Consider the following 19,982-nt stretch of genomic DNA (forward strand, 5'->3'; position numbering starts at 1 on the left):
CCGATAAGCAGGTGAAGGTCTCTGCGTGTTACTGTCTTTTCCACGTGGCAAAGCAATTTGATTCTAATTAAGCTTTTATCTGACTCCATTTTATCACAACCTCGAATTTAGGTTAGAATGCCAATTTGTTATTGGTCATTTATATTATACAGTAGTTTAGCAGCACATTTGATTATTCTTGAACTCTTTACTTATATTTTACCCATTCATATTAGGAAGCTATGTCGCTCTGAGGTCCTCACGCCTATTGTTTAACATGGGTCTAACGATCACAAACTCACCAGCTTCGGTCACTAAACAGAGGTAATTGGCTATATATCTCAGATGGTCGCATTCACGCTTACACAATCAAAGATATTTTGTATAGCCCCCCATTGGTTTGTATACACTTGGATTTAAAGTAACGTTTACTTCAGACAGAAGTATGGCCACTACCACAGATATAAGTCAACCAACATTACTTTGGATACATAGCTTTGGATTGGCTATGCCGTGGCTTCCCACGTACACTTATCTAAAGTAATATTAAATTAAAACAGAGGTTGGTCAAGCAGCATTTTACTGTCCTAAACGGAAATTTCTTCGTCTTTACAAAACCATGTACACTTGAATTAGTGCCAAATATTAGTCGTCACTAATCTGACGCAAATTTTCGGTAACATACGAATTTGTTTTATCTACTTTGGAAAACAATTTCAAAGTCAGAATAAAATTAAAATGTTTACAATTTTATTATGTCAGGTAATATTGGTATCATGCCAATTTCATAATCAGTTCAAAGACAATCAATAAAATAACATCAAATGCATAAAGAGTAAAAGATGAAAACCCGACATTTAGAAAAATACATAATGCTGAAGTCTTTGAGGACCTTCAACATTATGGGCTGATCTGAGTTACAGAAGCCGGTAGCACCGAGCCTCTTGTGATCTTTCTTTAAATACACAGACCGACACAGAAACTTATTTCTCATGGAAACATTTGCTAACAAAGGGAATTTGCATTCAGAGTTTACACCTTTTGAGGACAGGATGCCGTTTGCCTGGAAGACACACCCTCCTCTGTAAGCAAGATATTTCTAAACTCTTAAAAACTGTATTACCTTTTGGTTTACTTCTGTGGAGAATGAGACCTTTGTACCAGTCGCACTGAGACGTTTCAAATGATACCAGACATGTATAATGTTGTATGATAATTGTTCACATTAAACCATGTAGATTTTTGGGTGAATTTTGGTGATATCAGCATGAGAGAGAATGGGGGAAGAGGGAAAGAGACGTAGATTAGGATGATACTCAGGTGAGACTTGCGTCTCAAATGGTGATGCTAATTTCACAAGAGAGGGTTCAAATGTTAATTTCCTTTGTTTTCTCAGCCCTCTGAGAAGTGCGGGACTTATGACCTGTAGCCATAATAGCCGATTCGTTGGACATTTTGAACGACAGTAGTTGACAGAGTGATGACATGACATTCAGTCAAAGTGAGCCCCCTCGTGGCTGGCAATTATGGCTACAGGTCATAAGTCCCGCACTTTTCATAAAAGTGACACTAGCCTACTCTTCAAATACAGTTTCTCCAAACGTGTTTATTATTTTAGGTAGTTATTATCACGATAATCCATGTCCAAGAGTCAATTTCCTCGGATGAGATGGTTTTTATTCATTTTTTGACACTATAAACCATGCTATAAACACACACTGACCTCCTCAAGCTTTTATTTTGGCACTTCCGATTACCGGCATTTTGAATTTGCATATTAGCTAAATATTTAGTTTCACCCGAAACATTTAGATTCAACATTTAGATTTAACATTTAACATTTAGGTGTAACATTTAATATTTAGATTCAACTATTTAAAATATCTCTAAGTTGACAAATATTGTTGTAAATGTGCTAAAAAGTGACCTTCAAAAATTCATACCAGTTTTTAAACATTGTTTGAAGCTAAATGTGACAAAATATTGCTGTTATTTTCAGCATGAGCTGCTTTACAAACGGCACCCCATAGTTCTGTATTGTGAATAAGTCACAACTAACTCAGTCGTGACGTACTCAGCCAATTAAACTCTAAACAAATATTTCTTTGTTCTTATACCTTATTACACAACTTTTGAGTTAATCAGCCAGGACACAAATAATAATAGGCATTTTGTGATTGATACATGCCAATAACCTTCTTTGGTTTGGTGATTAAAAATAACTATTTGCTTCCCCTTGATGAAATTAAATTGTATTTTTTGTGTGTGTACAAGTAAAGCTCTTGAACAACAGAAAAATAACTATAGTAAGAAACCAAATGGTAACAGTTACAAGTTACATGTACTTACTATAATAATAACAGTAAATGATGCATAGTTACAAGTAACTAACCCTATCCTTAACCCTATATAAGTTCATGTAGTTATTATTTCATATTTAATTTGTACAATTGCACAGTAAAATCACCTTAAAATAGTGTAATCAAATAGACAACTAAAAAATATTTTTTTATTTTTGAGAGAACTATAATTGAAAAGTAAATTGAATGCATCTTTCTTTTCACTTTTCTTACTGCACATCAACAAAATGAAAATTTGATGGGCCATATTTCAGATATTTATTGTGCCTATATTACACACTGCATTGTTATAATACATTTTTAGTATGTTTTTTTTAGCTTGTTTTCCAAATGCTTAAAACAATTAAAATATACAGTATAATTATTGCAATTGAACCAGAGATTTCACGCTCTAGAAAAGTGCATGTCACCATCCAGTCTTTAGAGGAAAAACAAGGAAGATTCTTTCAGGAAGTTGGTTCTTTAGTCGCATTACTGTCCGTTTCAGCATTTACAGGACTGGATCCTGCAGGAGAGCTCAAGTTCTCTGGCTTCTCCTCAATGTCTTTAGTGTGCGGCTCCTCCTGAGGGAGATCTTCACCAGAGGGTCTCGCAACCTCCTCTACTGGGGAAGTGTCTTGTGGAGGCGTCTTAGATAAGGGACTTGATTCGTCAGGACACAAAGAAGCAATGCTCTCCTCCTTCACGCCAGGAAACGTCCGGTCTGGATACAAGAGCTTCAACAGTTCCTCAAAGTAACTCTCCAGATTAGCACCCACACTGGCCATTTCAGTGTCTTCCTACAAACAGCGTGAATACACAACATTAGATGTCACGTGTGTGTTCTTCAATTAAAGGCACTTTTTATTATTTGATTATTTTTAATCTTTTAATGTTAACGAAGTTAGAGCATTTAACACATTTTATCAAAGCCAAGATTAACATTCAAGCGGGTTTTGGTTAAAAACAGCTCAACACTCATAACCCTCATCACTTATCTATTAACAATGACTTTCATTCCATATATATATATGGGGGCTGTCAAACGATTAATCGCATCCAAAATAAAAGTTTGTGTTTACATAATATATGTGTGTGTATGGAGTATAATTATTTTCTCTATATAAATACACACACATGTATATATATTTAAGAAAAATGTGTTATTTATATATAAAATATTTATATATAATATAAATTATATATAATATAAATATATATACACAGTATATACATGCAAATATTTCTTAAATATATACATGCATGTGTGTGTATTTATATATAGAAAATAATTATACACCGTACACACACATGTATTATGTAAAAACAAACTTTTATTTTGGATGCGATTAATCACGATTAATCGTTTGACAGCCCTAATATATATATATATATATATATCAGGTGATATTCATATGTTCAATTTTAACCATAAAAAAAAGAGATTTTAGATGCCTTTCTGGATACAGGCTTTCTTATACAAAACATGTCTAACAACTTTTAAAGCAATGTCAGGACACCTCCAGGGCCCAGAAAACACCTCATATCCTAGAGGGTTAAATTATAAGTAAAATGAACCTGCAATGTTTTGCATTTTGTGACTTTCAGTCGGATAAAAGACTATTTTTCCAGTCATATTATGCAGTTGAAGAATTCTTAAATATGGCGTTTCTTAAAAATATCTTGTCTTGTTCTCATGAACCCGATATCGTGTATCTTCTCGTGTCATGAGCTAAGAATATCGTCAAACCCCTAGTTTTCACCAAGCACAATCCAGTTTCAAGGGGACATATCTTGAAGATAATATGTTAACTTGCAAGTCATCATACCTTGTGGAAAGTTGCACAGTTTTTGAAAATCAACCTGACGTCCGCAACAAAGTCCTCAGTGCTCTTATAACTGCTGTCCCCCAGTTTGCTTCTGATCACAGACAGGTCCATTGGCATCTTTATTATCTCACTGTATTCTGGCATTGACTGCAAATGTGAAGAGTGAACCAGGGTCAAAACAGAAAACAGTCCTTATCATTAAAATGGAAGCTTTGATTCAAACCCTAGTGAGCCTGTCTGTGCCATTTCACCCCCAAATCTGAAACTATTCCATTTGATGGAAATTCATTTTATATTTTGGTATGGTGATTATTTTTCATTTTTTCTGACAGTTAAAAAATCTGATTCCATACACAATGATTTCTTGATTTAATAATTTAATGAAATCAGCATAAATTGAAGGCAGTGGAAAAACACTACCACAATGTATAACAATTTTAACACTTAATGGAAATCATTAAATTGTACATGAATAAGAATTAATAATTATTTTCTGTATTACAATAGGCTACTGAGATTTTTGACAGTAAAATGTGCTTTATTATCATGAAAATGGTCACAAAACCCCCAAAACAATAGTTTTCATAAAATAGGCTTAATTTTTATTGTGCTAAATATTTTCTTCTTTGAATTTGTGGTGATCCAGGCATGTACTTAATTTTTTTTGCAGTTTCCTCAATGAAAATCAATCCAATCAAGTTCATGCATGTAGAATGCTATGTGAGATGGATGATCTTACCGACGGAGTTACAGGCTCCTGAAAATCTGTGCTGAGCTCATTGCAATAAAGACGAAGCAGTAGTCGCTCACATTTCTGCATGAACACAAATAAATGCAGCCATTATAAAAGTTAAATGTAAAATAATTTAAAAAATTTTTTTTTAAATAAAGCAGAACTGAATTGAAAGTAGTGCATACTCTTCTATCCACAGGAGTGAAAGCCTCAGAATCTGGATCCTGCTTCACACTGTTCGATTCTCCGCTAGCATTGACGTTATACTCCATTTCAGGTGAGGTAAGGTCACGGCAGAATGTACAATACCACTCACCACTAAAGATACACATATACATATTTCAGTTATGACAACTCTCTGAATTGTTTTAGCATGTTAAACGATATGACAATGTTAATGTATTTGGTCTTCGTGGAATAGATCTGCTGCGCTACTGCTGCTACTTCAGAGCAAGTATGGATATATGTTGCATAAATAGATGTACATAAATCCCATAGCAGATTCTGACAGGTGGAGCTGGGGGTGGTGGAGGGTTTCAGAGGAATTTTGATAGCGCAATACAAGATCTTGACCAAAAATTGATACACCTCTTGATGGAAATAAATGTTGTGATGTTATTTCCATCAAGAGGTGAATAAATTTATGGTCAAGATCTTGTATTGGCAATGCAAGAGTCATGCACTCTGTAAAGTCTCCTCCAGCACATCCCAAAGACTTTCAATGAATTTAAGGTCTGGACTCAGAGGTGCCGATTCATGTGTGAAAACGATTCTTCATCCTCTCAACCATTCTTTCACAATTTGAGCCTGATAAATCTGGACATTGACATCCTGGAATATGGCCATGATGTGTCTTCATACAAGTTTTTAAAGAAATTAAAAGCTACACTCTCCATCAATTAGAGTTAGAAGAACTGTTGCCAAACATAAAACATGATAAAAACACAATAATCACTGCAATAATGATCCAATCATAGACACTCAAGCATTTGCCTTTTTTAATTCATTTAAATCCAAACAGCAACTTTTTTCTTTGGCTGGGCAGTGTATATGGTAATGCCTTTTTTGAGACAATACAACAAATAAATTACTTTTCAAATGACAATCCTAGGTCTCATTTGATTATTTTTCATGGACACAAAACAAAAACACATTCACATGTTTATGACATAAAAGACTAAATTATAAAATATAGTTTTGTCTTTAAAATCTGATTAGATAAACAACTAGCCAAATGTAACAATGTAGCTATCTTAAATGTCCTAATTGAACTAAGGTCTAATCCTGGCTTAATCTAAGCCCTGTCTGTGAAACCAGGCCATTAGATATGAAATCTCTACAGATTAAATTATCTATTCAGTTTAATTTAATAATTTCTTATATTCAGTGGGGGTTGTTTTAGCTGCTTTCGATATTTCCGTTACCTTGGAGAAGCAGTCAGAGTGGGGATATGGCAGCTAAGATGGAAGACTTTGGGACATTTGTCACAGCAGAGCAGTTCTCCTCCATTCTGGCACACTGCGCACCAGTCCTCATTGGGGTCTTCGTCTGCTTCTGGGGTCTTCTCTGTTTGCTGCTCACCCTGCAGTGGCGTTTGAGACTGAACCCCCGTGCTGTCTGGAAGACTGGCTTTAGCACTAGTGTTTACCTACAGTAGCATAGAAAATTTGTAATAATAGTAATAATATTAGGGCTGTGAAAAGATTAATCGCATCCAAAATAAAAGTTTGTGTTTACATAATAAATGTGTGTGTACTGTGTATCATTATTTTGTATATATAAATACACACACATGCATGTATTTATTTAAGAAATATTTGCATGTATATACTGTATATATTTAAATATAATTTATATTATATATAAATATAAATATTTGTATAATAAATAACACATTTTTCTTAAATATATACATGCAAGTGTGTGTATTTATATATACAAAATAATGCTACACAGTACACACACATTTATTATGTAAACACAAACTTTTATTTTGGATGCGATTAATCGCGATTAATCTTTTCACAGCCCTAAATAATAATAATAATAATAATAATAATAATAATAATAATAATAATAATAATAATAATATATATATATATATATATATATATATATATATATATATATATATATATATATATATATACATACACACACACACACAGTGGGGAGGAACAAGTATTTGATACACTGCATATTTTGCAGGTTTTCCTACTTACAAAGCATGTAGAGGTCTGTAATTTTTATCATAGGTACACTTCAACTGTGAGAGACGGAATCTAAAAATCCAAAAATCCAGAAAATCACATTGTATGATTTTTAAATAATTAATTTGCATTTTATTGCATGACATAAGTATTTGCTCACCTACCAACCAGTAAAAATTCTGGCTCTCATAGACCTGTTCGTTTTTCTTTAAGAAGCCCTCCTGTTCTCCACTCATTACCTGTATTAACTACACCTGTTTGAACTTGTTACCTGTATAAAAGACACCTGTCCACACACTCAACCAAACAGACTCCAACCTCTCCATAATGGCCAAGACCAGAGAGCTGTGTAAGGACATCAGGGACAAAATTGTAGACCGGCACAAGGCTGGGATGGCCTACAGGACAATAGGCAAGCAGCTTGGTGAGAAGGCAACAACTGTTGGCGCAATTATTAGAAAATGGAAGAAGTTCAAGATGACGGTCAATCTCCCTCGGTCTGGGGCACCATGCAAGATCTCACCTCGTGGGGCATCAATGATCATGAGGAAGGTTAGGGATCAGCCCAGAACTACACGGCAGGACCTGGTCAATGACCTGAAGAGAGCTGGGACCACAGTCTCAAAGAAAACCATGAGTAACACACTACGCTGTCATGGATTAAAATCCTGCAGCGCACGCAAGGTCCCCCTGCTCAAGCCAGCGCATGTCCAGACCCGTCTGAAGTTTGCCAATGACCATCTGGATGATCCAGAGGAGGAATGGGAGAAGGTCATGTGGTCTGATGAGACAAAAATAAGAGCATTTTGGTCTAAACTCCACTCGCCGTGTTTGGAGGAAGAAGAAGGATGAGTGCAACCCCAAGAACACCATCCCAACCGTGAAGCATGGAGGGGGAAACATCATTCTTTGGGGATGCTTTTCTGCAAAGGGGACAGGACGACTGCACTGTATTGAGGGGAGGATGGATGGGGCCATGTATCGTGAGATCTTGGCCAACAACCTCCTTCCCTCAGTAAGAGCATTGAAGATGGGTCGTGGCTGGGTCTTCCAGCATGACAACGACCCGAAACACGCAGCCAGGGCAACTAAGGAGTGGCTCCGTAAGAAGCATCTCAAGGTCCTGGAGTGGCCTAGCCAGTCTCCAGACCTGAACCCAATAGAAAATCTTTGGAGGGAGCTGAAAGTCTGTATTGCCCAGCGACAGCCCCGAAACCTGAAGGATCTGGAGAAGGTCTGTATGGAGGAGTGGGCCAAAATCCCTGCTGCAGTGTCAAGTCAAGTCATCTTCACTTATACAGCGCTTTTAACAATGTAGATTCTTTACAGAGATAAGTGTATAATTTAAGGTAACAGAGATTGTTTTGGCTTTATAGCGGTTCTTTAATAAAGTTATTTTCCAGCTAAAGTTAGTTTTGATTGATTCGCTTCCGTCGCAACGATCATTTGTTATTAAATTAGGGGCCGCTAAGACGACACCATTCTCTCTACACAGACTTTAAACGTGAACCTCTGATAAACGCTGTTGGCGTTCACATGCGCATTAAGAATTGGTTCTATAGTTATGTGCGTTTGAATATATGTGTGCAGGTTTGTAATTCCCAACAAACCAAGCCTAAACAAAGTACTGGTCTTTCCTTATAAATTTTGATATAGAATTTTATTATGTCACTTCGGGGTAGGTACGCGAAACGAATTTTTCCCGACAACGCTTTATCTGGAGTGGTAAAGGGATCCTCCATAAGGAGAGACTAGTTGGCAGTGTGTGCAAACCTGGTCAAGAACTACAGGAAACGTATGATCTCTGTAATTGCAAACAAAGGTTTCTGTACCAAATATTAAGTTCTGCTTTTCTGATGTATCAAATACTTATGTCATGCAATAAAATGCAAATTAATTACTTAAAAAAAATCATACAATGTGATTTTCTGGATTTTTGTTTTAGATTCCGTCACTCACAGTTGAAGTGTACCTATGATAAAAATTACAGACTTCTACATGCTTTGTAAGTGGGAAAACCTGCAAAATCGGCAGAGTATTATTGTGTTACAGTGTACTATTTCTTCTCTGATCTGGTGCAGAATGAGTAAAAGCTTACAAAATGAACTTCATCATCATCCTCTGGTTCATCTTTGATGACAATGACCGGTCCTGGAGACAACCTGCGTCTTCTTTTGGTGGAGGGGTTTGATGGGCCACTCTGGGGGGCTTCTGCACGTTTCCAGGAGACAGAACTTAAAAAAAAAAGAAAAGAAAAAAACAGGAAAACAACAAAATGACTAGAAGCACATTTCGTGAAATAGCAAAAAAATAGCAAGGTAGTAAAGGTATTAAAAGAATGGACCTTTTTACAAACTGAGAAAACATATTTCTGATATTACTAACTATCTAGCAACTATCTTTTTTTTTACATACATACACATACTTACACACATACATATATGTGTGTGTGTGTGTGTGTGTGTGTGTGTGTGTGTGTGTGTGTGTATGTATACATGTATATATGTGTATATATGTGTGTGTGTATATATATATATATATATATATATATATATATATATATATATATATATATATATATATATATATATATATATATATATATATATAAAACATAAAGGCCTGTTTTCACAGGATTAGGTCTTAGTTCAATTAGGACATTTAATTAGCTTTTATAAACGTGCCTTAGACGAAAAACATTACTATCTTGAGACAAAACAATGGCACTGACATATGTTTGAAGATGTGTCAGTGCAAGTCGGCTTCAGTTAAAACAGCTTAAACATGCATTTTAGGCTGGGACCAGACTTAAACCTTGTCTGTGAAACGGGGGTATTATACCTTAGAGTTAATTAGTTAAAGGAGAACTTGGTAACTTTTTTAACTCAATAAAACTGTCTAGAAATCATTTGGATGGTTAAACAACCTGTTCTGGTTATATTGGTGACTTTCCCCGCTCCCCCCAGCGTTCCCAGGCGGAAAACCAACCTTGCAACTTGGGGACTACCGTCCCGGCAAGATAGAAATTGGAAGTCTCGTGAGAAGCGAGAACGAGAACGAGAACGAGCGCGAAACACGAATTGCTTTACGGCAATTCGACATAAACACACACGCATGTATGATGTATTACCAGATTACCCACCTCGGTAGACATAGCTCCACACGATACAGTTGGCTTGCTCCGATCATAACAAACGCACATGAGCAGCGGTAGAGAGGGGGAGGAGGCCGCCGCAAGTGAGTTTTTTACGACCGTGTTGTGAAATATACGCCCCCCCACAGCTGTAGGGGGAGCTCGTGGGGAAAACATGCGACAACAAAAGGAAAAATCAGCGAAGAAGTGACTAGAGTTCGCTAGAGTTGCCGAGTTCTCCTTTAACATGTGAGGGTCTTTCTCTCTTCTGACTGCTGTAATGAATAGGTCTCATTCACTAACAGTGCGTACGCACAAATGTGTGAGTGAAATCTGCATACAAACCTTTTCACACACACACACAAAAAAAAAAGATTCAGTAACTTTTGTACTAAAATGTATTGTAAATTAACGTAAATTTAGTAACACCTGAAACCACTTTTACACAAAAAAATCACATGGATGGCCTTCTAAACGCGTTTAAATATATTTAAGATATACATACAGTATACACAGTATATTACACTTTTTAATTAAATTCAATAATTTTATTGAATGTGAAATGAAAAAAATACTAATGAAAAAGCTAATAAAAGTAGGCTATAGTCCTACAAAGCAATTGTTATCAGAGCATGTGAGCAGATAGCGGGAAGCAGATCAGTGAACAAGAGGATAGCGTCATTTTACCAGCGTTGCCCAGCACGGCTATACACACCACGTTACAGCACAGTAGGGCTATTGCAAACAGAAACAAGTCTACTACAGAGAAATTTCATGTCGGCACATTTTTTGAGCAGACTTTGTTTTTCCAGTGAGAGGTACATGAGTGGAGCGTTTTCTTGGGCCGTGCCCAAGAAAGTCGCTTCAAAGTTGTGCATCTTCGGATGCGGAGCCGCTCGCAAAGCACTGAACACTGAGGGACGGGATGGCATGTATTTCCGGCTCATATTTTCGGCCTTATTTCTCTTTTGGCCAAAATACGAAAATGGCAATTTCTGCCGATAATTTTCAGTGGCCAAAATTTCAGTGCATCCCTAGTTTTTATTTCAACAAATAAGGGGGGAAGTGGGTTGGTGGCCATTCTGGCCAAGTAATATAATCGGTGTACAGCCGAACAGCGTGTAACACCGATAGCACAGAATACCGCAGCAAGCCTAGTCTGTATAAAAGGTGTTTTACGGTGTTTAAATTTTCTGGGAAAAGTTCTCCTGTGGGTATAAATTCGAATAATCCATGTAATTATAAGTGAAAGGGACTATATTACTATAACATCCCTACTACAAGAGTGCACATGAGCTACAGCAGTGAAAAGAGATGACTGGATATGTACAGTACTAACAATGGTAGGATATGTCAGGTTTTTTTTCCAACTAATTGTTAGTTTGATGGGTAGAGTCAAGCTGGCTAGTTAAAGCGACAGTTCACCCAGAAATGACAATTCTGTCATAATTTACTCACCCTCATGTTGTTCCAAACCTGTATAAATGTCTTTGTTCTGTTGTACACAAAGGAAGATATTTGGAAGAACATTGGTAACCAAACAGATCTCAGGCCCCGTTGACTACCATAGAATAAAAAAAAGTACTATGGTAGTAATTGGGGTCCGAGATCTGCTTGGTTACCAACATTCTTCCAAATATCTTCCTTTATATTTCTTTACATGCCCTAAAAGTAAATTTCACATCACTCCCATTATAATGAATGAAGCTACACATGCTCACAGTGTTAACAGATGTATTAATTGTAATAGGAATGATTCGATGTTCCAGACTGATCCGTTGATAATAAATAACCATCTACACTATGAGACACTTTCATTGCCTCTCGTTTACATCCTTGAAATGGTCTACAGACGGTTATAATAATTTAGTATGCAGAAAAACGCAGATCAATCAATATGCACATATCACAAAGATATCCATATTGATATAACATTTGATATGATGCATAACATTTTGTATGAAGCATTTTAGGATGAATTAATTACAAAAGAGAACTAACACATAATGACTTAAAAGCACTCAAAACCTTCAATTAACAAAAATATTGATAAAATATTTACCTGGTCTTTGGTTCTGATGAGGTGATGGACATCTGAGAAAACTGCCTTCCTTGTGCTAAAAGTCAGATAAAATCAAGGCAAAATTCAGTTAGTACTGTAACACAGAACAAACAGTATAATGAACTGGACAGCAAGCCTTTATTTCTCCAATTAACAAGACAAGACAAGACAAGGTGGTTAGCAATGTCAGACATTTGTTTTTTTGCTGATTAAGCATACCAGTTCGCTCTGTTGGCGTGGAGGGGTGACTGGGTGGATAACTGGGCCTTTGAGCCGACAGCAGCGCGCTTGGTTCATATCTCCTGTTCAGGTATGATGTTGCCTGCATGTTTTGCTTAAAAAGCCAAAACAGAATTGTGCATGTTATATATATAATTGGCCAGCGCCAATATTACTGTATATGGTGGAATAAGATGGCCACACTCACCTGATGGAGCGTGTGTGGAGAGGGAAGCGAAGCTCCACTGGAAAGAGCAGCACTGTGCGGATAGCGGCTTCTAGGCAGCACCTCCATCGGTTTAGGAGGGAAGGTGGGATTGCTGATGAGACCCCTCAGAGTCTTAAAGACAGAAAAAAACAGCAAGTTCAGAGTTACACAACTGTTTTTCCATTCATAAGTGAACACTGTATTAACATACACTATCGTTAAAATGTTCGGAATATTTCCTTTCTTTACTTAAAATTTCCTTACAATTTTTTTCATGTTTTGAAAGAAGTCTCTTCTGCTCACCAAGGCTTCATTTATGTGATCAAAAATACAGTAGAAACAGTAATATTGTGAAATATTTCTACAATTTAAAATAACTATTTTCTATTTGAATATATAGTAAAGTGTAATTTATTCCTGTGATGCAAAGCTGAATTTTCAGCATCATTACTCCAGTCTTCAGTGTCAGTTGATCATCCAGAAATCATTCAAATGCTGATTTATGCTCAATTATTATTAATGGTTCTTACTATTAACATTATTAATGTTTAAAAATGTTTAGCAGCTTAATATTTTTGTGGAAACTGTAATAGTATAGCTTTTTAATGCCATGTCAGCATCTCAGGCTATCGTCAAGGCAAAAACACGAGTTGCATAAATACAATAAAAATGAAAACCAAACAGCAGTTAATATTATACAAAATGTTTTACATTAACATATGATAAAAAGAATCTGTGATGGATAGAAAGTTCAATGTTCAATAAACAGCAATTATTTGAAAGAGAAATCCTTTGTTATTTTTTTTTAATCACATAAGACACTTTTGATCAATTTAATGCATCCTTGCTGAATAAAAGTATTAATTTCTTTTTTAAAAAATCTTACTTACCCAGAACTTTTGAATGGTAATGAAGAAAATAAGAAAAAGTGTTTCTTGAGCAGCACATCAGCATATTAGAAAGATCATGTGACACTGAAGACTGGAGTAATGATGCTAAGAATTCACAGGTTTTGATCACAGGAATAAAATTACATTTTAAAATATATTCAAATAGAAAGCAGTTCTTTTCAACAGCAATAACATTTTAGTGTATAATAGTGTTTTTGATCAAATGAAAGCAGCCTTGGTGAGCATTAGAGACAAAAATATTTAATCATTCCAAAGTTTTGACATATGTGTCCTATGATTTACAGTAATTTTCTTGTAATATTAAGTCACACGTCACCTGAGGAGGTAAGTTAGAGGGCTGAAGCATAGGTGGAGGGCTTCGTGCGCCATATCTGCGCCCGTGCTGAGGCATGCTTTGTAACGTCTGAGATGGCGAGCCACCCTGTAGGGGTCTATGTGGAGGCGGCCCTGGTAAGCGCATACCGTGGTACCATGACCATTGATTGGGTGGTTGGTGACGGTTGGTTTGCTGGGAGAGTTTCTCCACCTGCATCTGCAGTTGGGCCAGTGTGCTCTGCCGCTGCTGCTGCTGCTGCTGCTGCTGCTGCTGCTGGGACGGTGAGCTCCGGAACCCTGCCTGAAGACCATCGGGTCTGGGGCCTGGGTTCATTTGCTGGAAAAGGAATTGCTGTGGACCGCTGGGATGACGGACTGGAGTTTTCTCTACGACTAAAGAACCTGGGAAAAGATACAGGAACATCTCCATTTGAGAAGCTGTAGATTTGCAAGAATTTCACTCTCACACACCCAAACCACTCAAAGTACACTCCAATGACAATGAGTGCAGATGGACACATTCAGCACGTGCACTACTTAGTGGACCTTACTTTTTGAGAGCTCAAAAAACTTGCACATGCGCTGTTGTCAGTGCGGACCAGTGGATGCATTAACCGAATATTTCCCGTCACTGACTGAATACGTGTCCTCTATCTTTTGTGAAATAACTGTAAATACCACTTTATTTCTGTGACTAATGTGCAATCTTAAGTTCATTATGATCAATGTATCACATTTTATTATAAACCTGTGGTAAAACATCAATGCTAAAATGCCAACAAACAGCCACTTTTATCATGTTCGTTTGGTGATCGCAAGTGATTTCTTTATGGTTATTTTTCTGATAAAACTTCCATTTGTTGGTGAAATGATGGATTTGTGTGACGTTGTTCCAGAGAGGCGTGTAACGGGCGTGTTTTAGTGAAGCGCTGCGGCGCTTCAGGCCCGATGGTGGAAACACAGCGTGCTTTTGGGCTCAGTGCTGCAGGCCCGAGGCTTTTAGTCCAGCCCTGCCCGTTTAAAGCCCTGGCTCGGACTGGCCCGATGGTGGAAATGCGGCTATTTCCTCCATCCCTGAGGACACACCAGGGCCAAGTTCACCAGTGGATGAGCAAGACGAGGAGGAGCAGCACCAGCACCAGCCAAGAGAAAAAGAGATAGAGAGGATGAGCTGCTCGAGCAAATAGGAAGGACATGAAGTTTCAGAGAGAGTCAGAGGAGAGGAGATCGCAGGGAGAGAATGGACAGACTGGTCGCTCATTATTTTCACAGATTATACTATGGTCCTGTTTACACCTGGTATTAGGGCTGGGAGAAAAAAAATCTACTCACCTAGGTATCGCAAAATTTTTTTAACGATTTTAAAAGCAATTTTTTTTATTACAGAATCGATATTAATTCAAATTAAATTGCTTTATTTTTGCCCTTGCTTATAGATGAGGTTGACAGAAGTTAGCCACTTTCGTTCCAACAGAGGATGAAATGTGTCGTTATCTTTGAGTGTTGATTGACATAAAATAAGTGGACGCGTGAAAGCGTCGTGAGACTGAATGCACTGAAAAGCCCTTGTGAGGCTTGCGCACGACGCGCAGCGCTACTTATTTGCTAAAAGAGAGATAAGACAGTAGAGCTGCACGATTCATCTGTAAAAGACTGTGATCTTGATTCAAACACCCACGCGATCTTCCAATTTATCTGTCTATTAAACCTTTGACAAAATTATATCGCAACATTCAAATCTGCGTTGACGCTGCCACTGACCCAGAGAGAGTTGTCATGAAACAGCAGTCTTTTCCTCATAGTATCATAATTTCTGTGATGCAATAGTTCAAATTATCATAGAAGTACTGGGATAAAAGTTTAAAGTTCAAATATAAACACTGATGTCTACGATAGCGATAGAGTAAATCAGCTTTTGATAAAAACTTGGCGCTTAAAATAACGCATTTATCGATTACATTGTTTCGCCACAAGGTGGCGACAAGTGACTGTTAAAAAATTTCTTTGTTATTGAATCATTTATTAAAGAGATTGTAGTATTGTATGAAGCTTCTAAAATAAGTCAGAAAAATGTGATGAATTGTTTTTGTAAATATGACTCATCTTATACATCATGTACAGTCTGTATAAGTGTATGATTTAACTTTTCCCCATGGTGTAGTGTTTTTAAAATAATAATAATAATAATAATAATAATAATAATAATAATTCGCAATACATATCGTACCGGCAGCCAAGTATCGTGATAATATCGAATCGGGAGATAGGTGTATTGTTGTGCTTTCTTTTGTTGGTTTCTCAGTGTCCGTGGAGGCGTGAAGAGAAGCACACAACAAAGAAAGTACGTTCAGGAACTTTACTTTACTTATTAAGTCACAACTTTACATCAACGGGGGTTTTATGCTCTTGCCCAGCGCTGATGGGTTTATCTACAACCATCCGCACCAGAGCCTACGAGCATCTGACGCTAAACGTAAACAAGCAGTGAACTAATCCCTACGTAATGACGTAGCCACATCTGATTGGCTAATAAGAACACATTATGATACTAGTAAAATAACTGTAACAAACAATGTATTTACTGAACTAACACTATAACAGTATCGTCCCAGCCTTACCTGGTATTAATATGTGTTTTGGTCAATCGGATCACAAGTGGACGATGCTAAATTCAGGTGTAAACGGGCTTAAAAAACTCTCAATTAGCATTATTTTGTTGCGCTTTTGCTACAATAATTAGACATCCACTCTTGAATTGCGTGTGTAACGGAATGTGCAGGCTGATGACTGATAGAGAATGCGGTGTTAACTTTTTAGCGTCCTTGTTAGCACACCTGCATACCAGCAATCAGGGTTCGAGACCGACCGAGCAGGGCGGTTAGAATTGGAGGGTGAGCTTCGGAGGCGGAGCAATTAAGAGAGGGATGTGTTTGCTTGGGTTGATTTCAAATATCAGCAATGTTCAGCAATGTTCAGCAACTATAGATGTTTTTAGGTCTCAGTTAAAAATGTATCTTTTTAACTTAGCTTTTGAAGGAAGGACGTGTGTGGCTATTTGTATGTAGGAATGTTAATTGTTATTTAGTATTTTTTATTATATGCTTATTATCTTTATTATTTACTCTTTATATACACTTCTAAAACAATTGTGAAGCACTTTGGGCAACAGTTTTTAAATGTGCTATATAAATAAGTTGAAGTAGTGTGTCTCAAGACTATGTTTCCTCAGTACAGTGGCACAAAAGTGTTGTTTACATTTTCCCATAATGCAGTCAGACCTGGAGTTTGACTACCAACACATGTGAAAAGAGGTTGGAACAATATTTAATGTAACAACACTCGGAGCACGCATGCGGTTTCTGCGTGGAATGACACGATGAGTTTAGCAACGCAGATCACAGTTTATATCCGGACCGTGTTTCAAGGTTTTCTTGACATATTTCATGTACTCTAGCGCTCCAAAAACATGAACAAGCACCGTAAATGCACACATATTTCATCATGTCTTCTTCAAAAGAAATGTATATGTTGCAATAAGGACACTGATACAGCCGTACATCTGATCATGAACACAATGAATTATTCTGATACAATGAAGACAATCATTGTAGACTGAAAATTCAAAGAAAAATGGACAAACAATGCCTTTACTCTTTCTGTGTAAAAACTGATGCGTGTCAGTTGTTCAGAGACTGTAGTGCAGGTAAATAGTGCTTTTAAATGTTCTTCCACATTTTTTATATAGACCAATAGCTTTGCAAAGTTATAATGTTGATTTGTTGATATTTCTAAGAATTATTATCAAAACGTTCATGAGTCTCTAATGATGAGTTTGTTGTCATAGAGTTGAGGGCACCTTGATTTATTTTTAAAAATATAAACCTGTTGGGGTTTTTTTCTCTGTTCATATATTTATATTAATCTGTCAGTATAATGAGTGTGTTGCAGGTCTGTGTTTTATTGGTTGTTCCCCCCCCCCTCCCCCTTTAATAAGATTTCATTACATATTACCTAAAAAAAAAACTTTGGTTTTATTTTTTCAGTTTGTTATCTTTTGTTTTTTACAGACTCAAACACTCAAAGGCCACTGGGGGTGGAATATATGCATCGTGCAATTGAGGCATATTGGCTCATTGATGTTGACGAGATTAACCCCTTAGCTATCGAAACCAAACAACAAGACATTTTTTGATACTCGATGGTATAGTGTCAATTCGGTCAGTGCCTAAAAAGTATCAAACTCATTCCCAAGCCCTACTTCTGACATGTTTACCTGTGGATTTACGTTGTGCAAAAGCTACAAAACATGCAAAACGTGCGAAACGCTATTGAAACGTGCCATTGGAGAAGCACTAATTAAACGTCACTGTTTTGGTCAATGATTTCGGACCCCAAAAACTGTTTTGGCTGAAACAAAATTTCAGCTGAATGATTTAGGTTGCCGAAATTTCGGTGCATCGCTATGTAAAATTATGTTCTTGGAAGCCAAATCTGAATATTGTAATGAGGGATTTTCAGTGTATAATAACTTAATTAGCTCTGTTCATCGCAAGGCTACAATATCACAAAACTTCAGAAGACTTGTATAGCAAATGGTAATTTCAGCACTTTATTTCTTTACTACTTTTTTTTTTTTTTTTTCTGCTGTGAATGGTTATTGAATGCCTATTGTACTGATATGGATTTGCTTTTATTCTAGCCTAACGAATATTAATTTCAATCATGCCAAAAGTGGGTAAAAAAAAAAAACACCACTGGTTGAAAACCACTGCCATGAATGTCTGTGAACTGATTCTGTAAGCGTCTTACCAAGATCAACATTTGAGGCCCAAAAAGCAGATCGACACTGGAACCGAACCAAGCTCTGGGGAACATACGAGATGTTGCACTTTGCTCGCATGAGGTACTGGATTTGACATGTTATCTAAGAGGAGAAAAGGAATGTGAGAGACCATCAGCCAAACAGCAGGATGACCAGACCTGTCATAATAATTACACTACGTAATTTGTGATTATTTGAGATAACATATTTTCACTTGACATTCAAACACAAAGTTTAGATTAATAATAAAAAAAACACACAGGAGAGATGCCATATTTTTTTACACATTTCACTTTATACCCATCTTGACAAGAGAAAGACACTTACCAACCGCTTACAGTACAGGAGGGCCGTTCCACTGTTACTGGCTGTGGCCCACTTTGTGAAGTTAATCACATGTTCGAGATGTGTGGAGAGTGAAGTCACATCCTGTTGCTGCTTTTTCAGGAGGGTTTCATGGTCCTTCGTGATGGCCTAAATAAACATGTATTTTACATTTTATTAGCTTATGTAACACCACTCTACTATATTATATTCAAAGTTGCAAATTTTACTTGTGGGCAAAATTGGAATATTGTGTAAAAAAAAAAAAAATTGTGAATAAAGCAGTTTGCATCCCGTGTTTTTAAGAGAACATAATTGTCACTTCCTGGGAAATTGGCACAAAATATCTGTAATAAAAATAGGAAGTTGCTGCAATCGGGAAAGAAACTGTGGGTCTTTTTTCCTACATTATATAAATGACTTCAAAATAAACCCTTTCATGTTGTCTAGCGCCTCAATTAAATAAATTGTCTGTGTATTTTTATAACTTGTCCACATCCTGCTGTTTCCATTTAGCAGTTTATTTTTATACCATATCCCAAAATGCGCATCAAAATAAGTGAATGGAAACATAGCTATTGTACTCTACACCAATCAAATGTGACAGCGATGCTTCTCAACTGGTTTTGCTACAGCACATAAACTTGACATTGGACATCAAATAGCAACCCGAAAAAAAAATTCCCAAAATTGTATATCATATTGATAGCATGTGTTTTGCTGCAAGGGAAGCTAATGTAGTCTATTTTTATTTGACCAGCTTCTACTAAAGTGATTTAAAAGTATAGTTCACCCAAAAATTCAAATTCTGTCGTCTATTACTCACCCTCATATCGTGTTCATCTTCAAAACAAATGAAGATATTTTTGATGAAATCTGAGAGCATTCTGTCCCTTCA

At 36.7% G+C, this 19,982-nt stretch overlaps 1 protein-coding gene across 3 annotated transcripts in view; it reads right to left on the reverse strand.

Moving 5' to 3' along the window:
* Positions 1 to 2,468: 2,468 nt before the first annotated feature.
* trim24 (tripartite motif containing 24) overlaps positions 2,469 to 19,982 on the reverse strand; it is a 35,537-nt gene continuing 18,023 nt past the window's right edge. For all 3 annotated transcript variants that reach the window (XM_079868891.1, XM_079868893.1, XM_079868892.1), the window contains exons 8-19: positions 19,088 to 19,234; positions 18,748 to 18,862; positions 13,940 to 14,340; positions 12,713 to 12,844; positions 12,505 to 12,619; positions 12,286 to 12,340; positions 9,189 to 9,324; positions 6,305 to 6,528; positions 5,066 to 5,198; positions 4,887 to 4,961; positions 4,148 to 4,294; positions 2,469 to 3,118 (exon numbers count right to left, since the gene is read on the reverse strand). In XM_079868891.1, coding sequence (XP_079725017.1) covers positions 2,786 to 3,118; positions 4,148 to 4,294; positions 4,887 to 4,961; positions 5,066 to 5,198; positions 6,305 to 6,528; positions 9,189 to 9,324; positions 12,286 to 12,340; positions 12,505 to 12,619; positions 12,713 to 12,844; positions 13,940 to 14,340; positions 18,748 to 18,862; positions 19,088 to 19,234 — 2,013 coding nt within the window. In that variant the 3' untranslated portion in view covers positions 2,469 to 2,785. The remainder of the gene's footprint in view (positions 3,119 to 4,147; positions 4,295 to 4,886; positions 4,962 to 5,065; positions 5,199 to 6,304; positions 6,529 to 9,188; positions 9,325 to 12,285; positions 12,341 to 12,504; positions 12,620 to 12,712; positions 12,845 to 13,939; positions 14,341 to 18,747; positions 18,863 to 19,087; positions 19,235 to 19,982) is intronic.

The sequence above is a fragment of the Squalius cephalus genome (genome assembly GCF_949319135.1).
Source record: "Squalius cephalus genome assembly, chromosome: 4".
NCBI lineage: Eukaryota > Metazoa > Chordata > Actinopteri > Cypriniformes > Leuciscidae > Squalius > Squalius cephalus.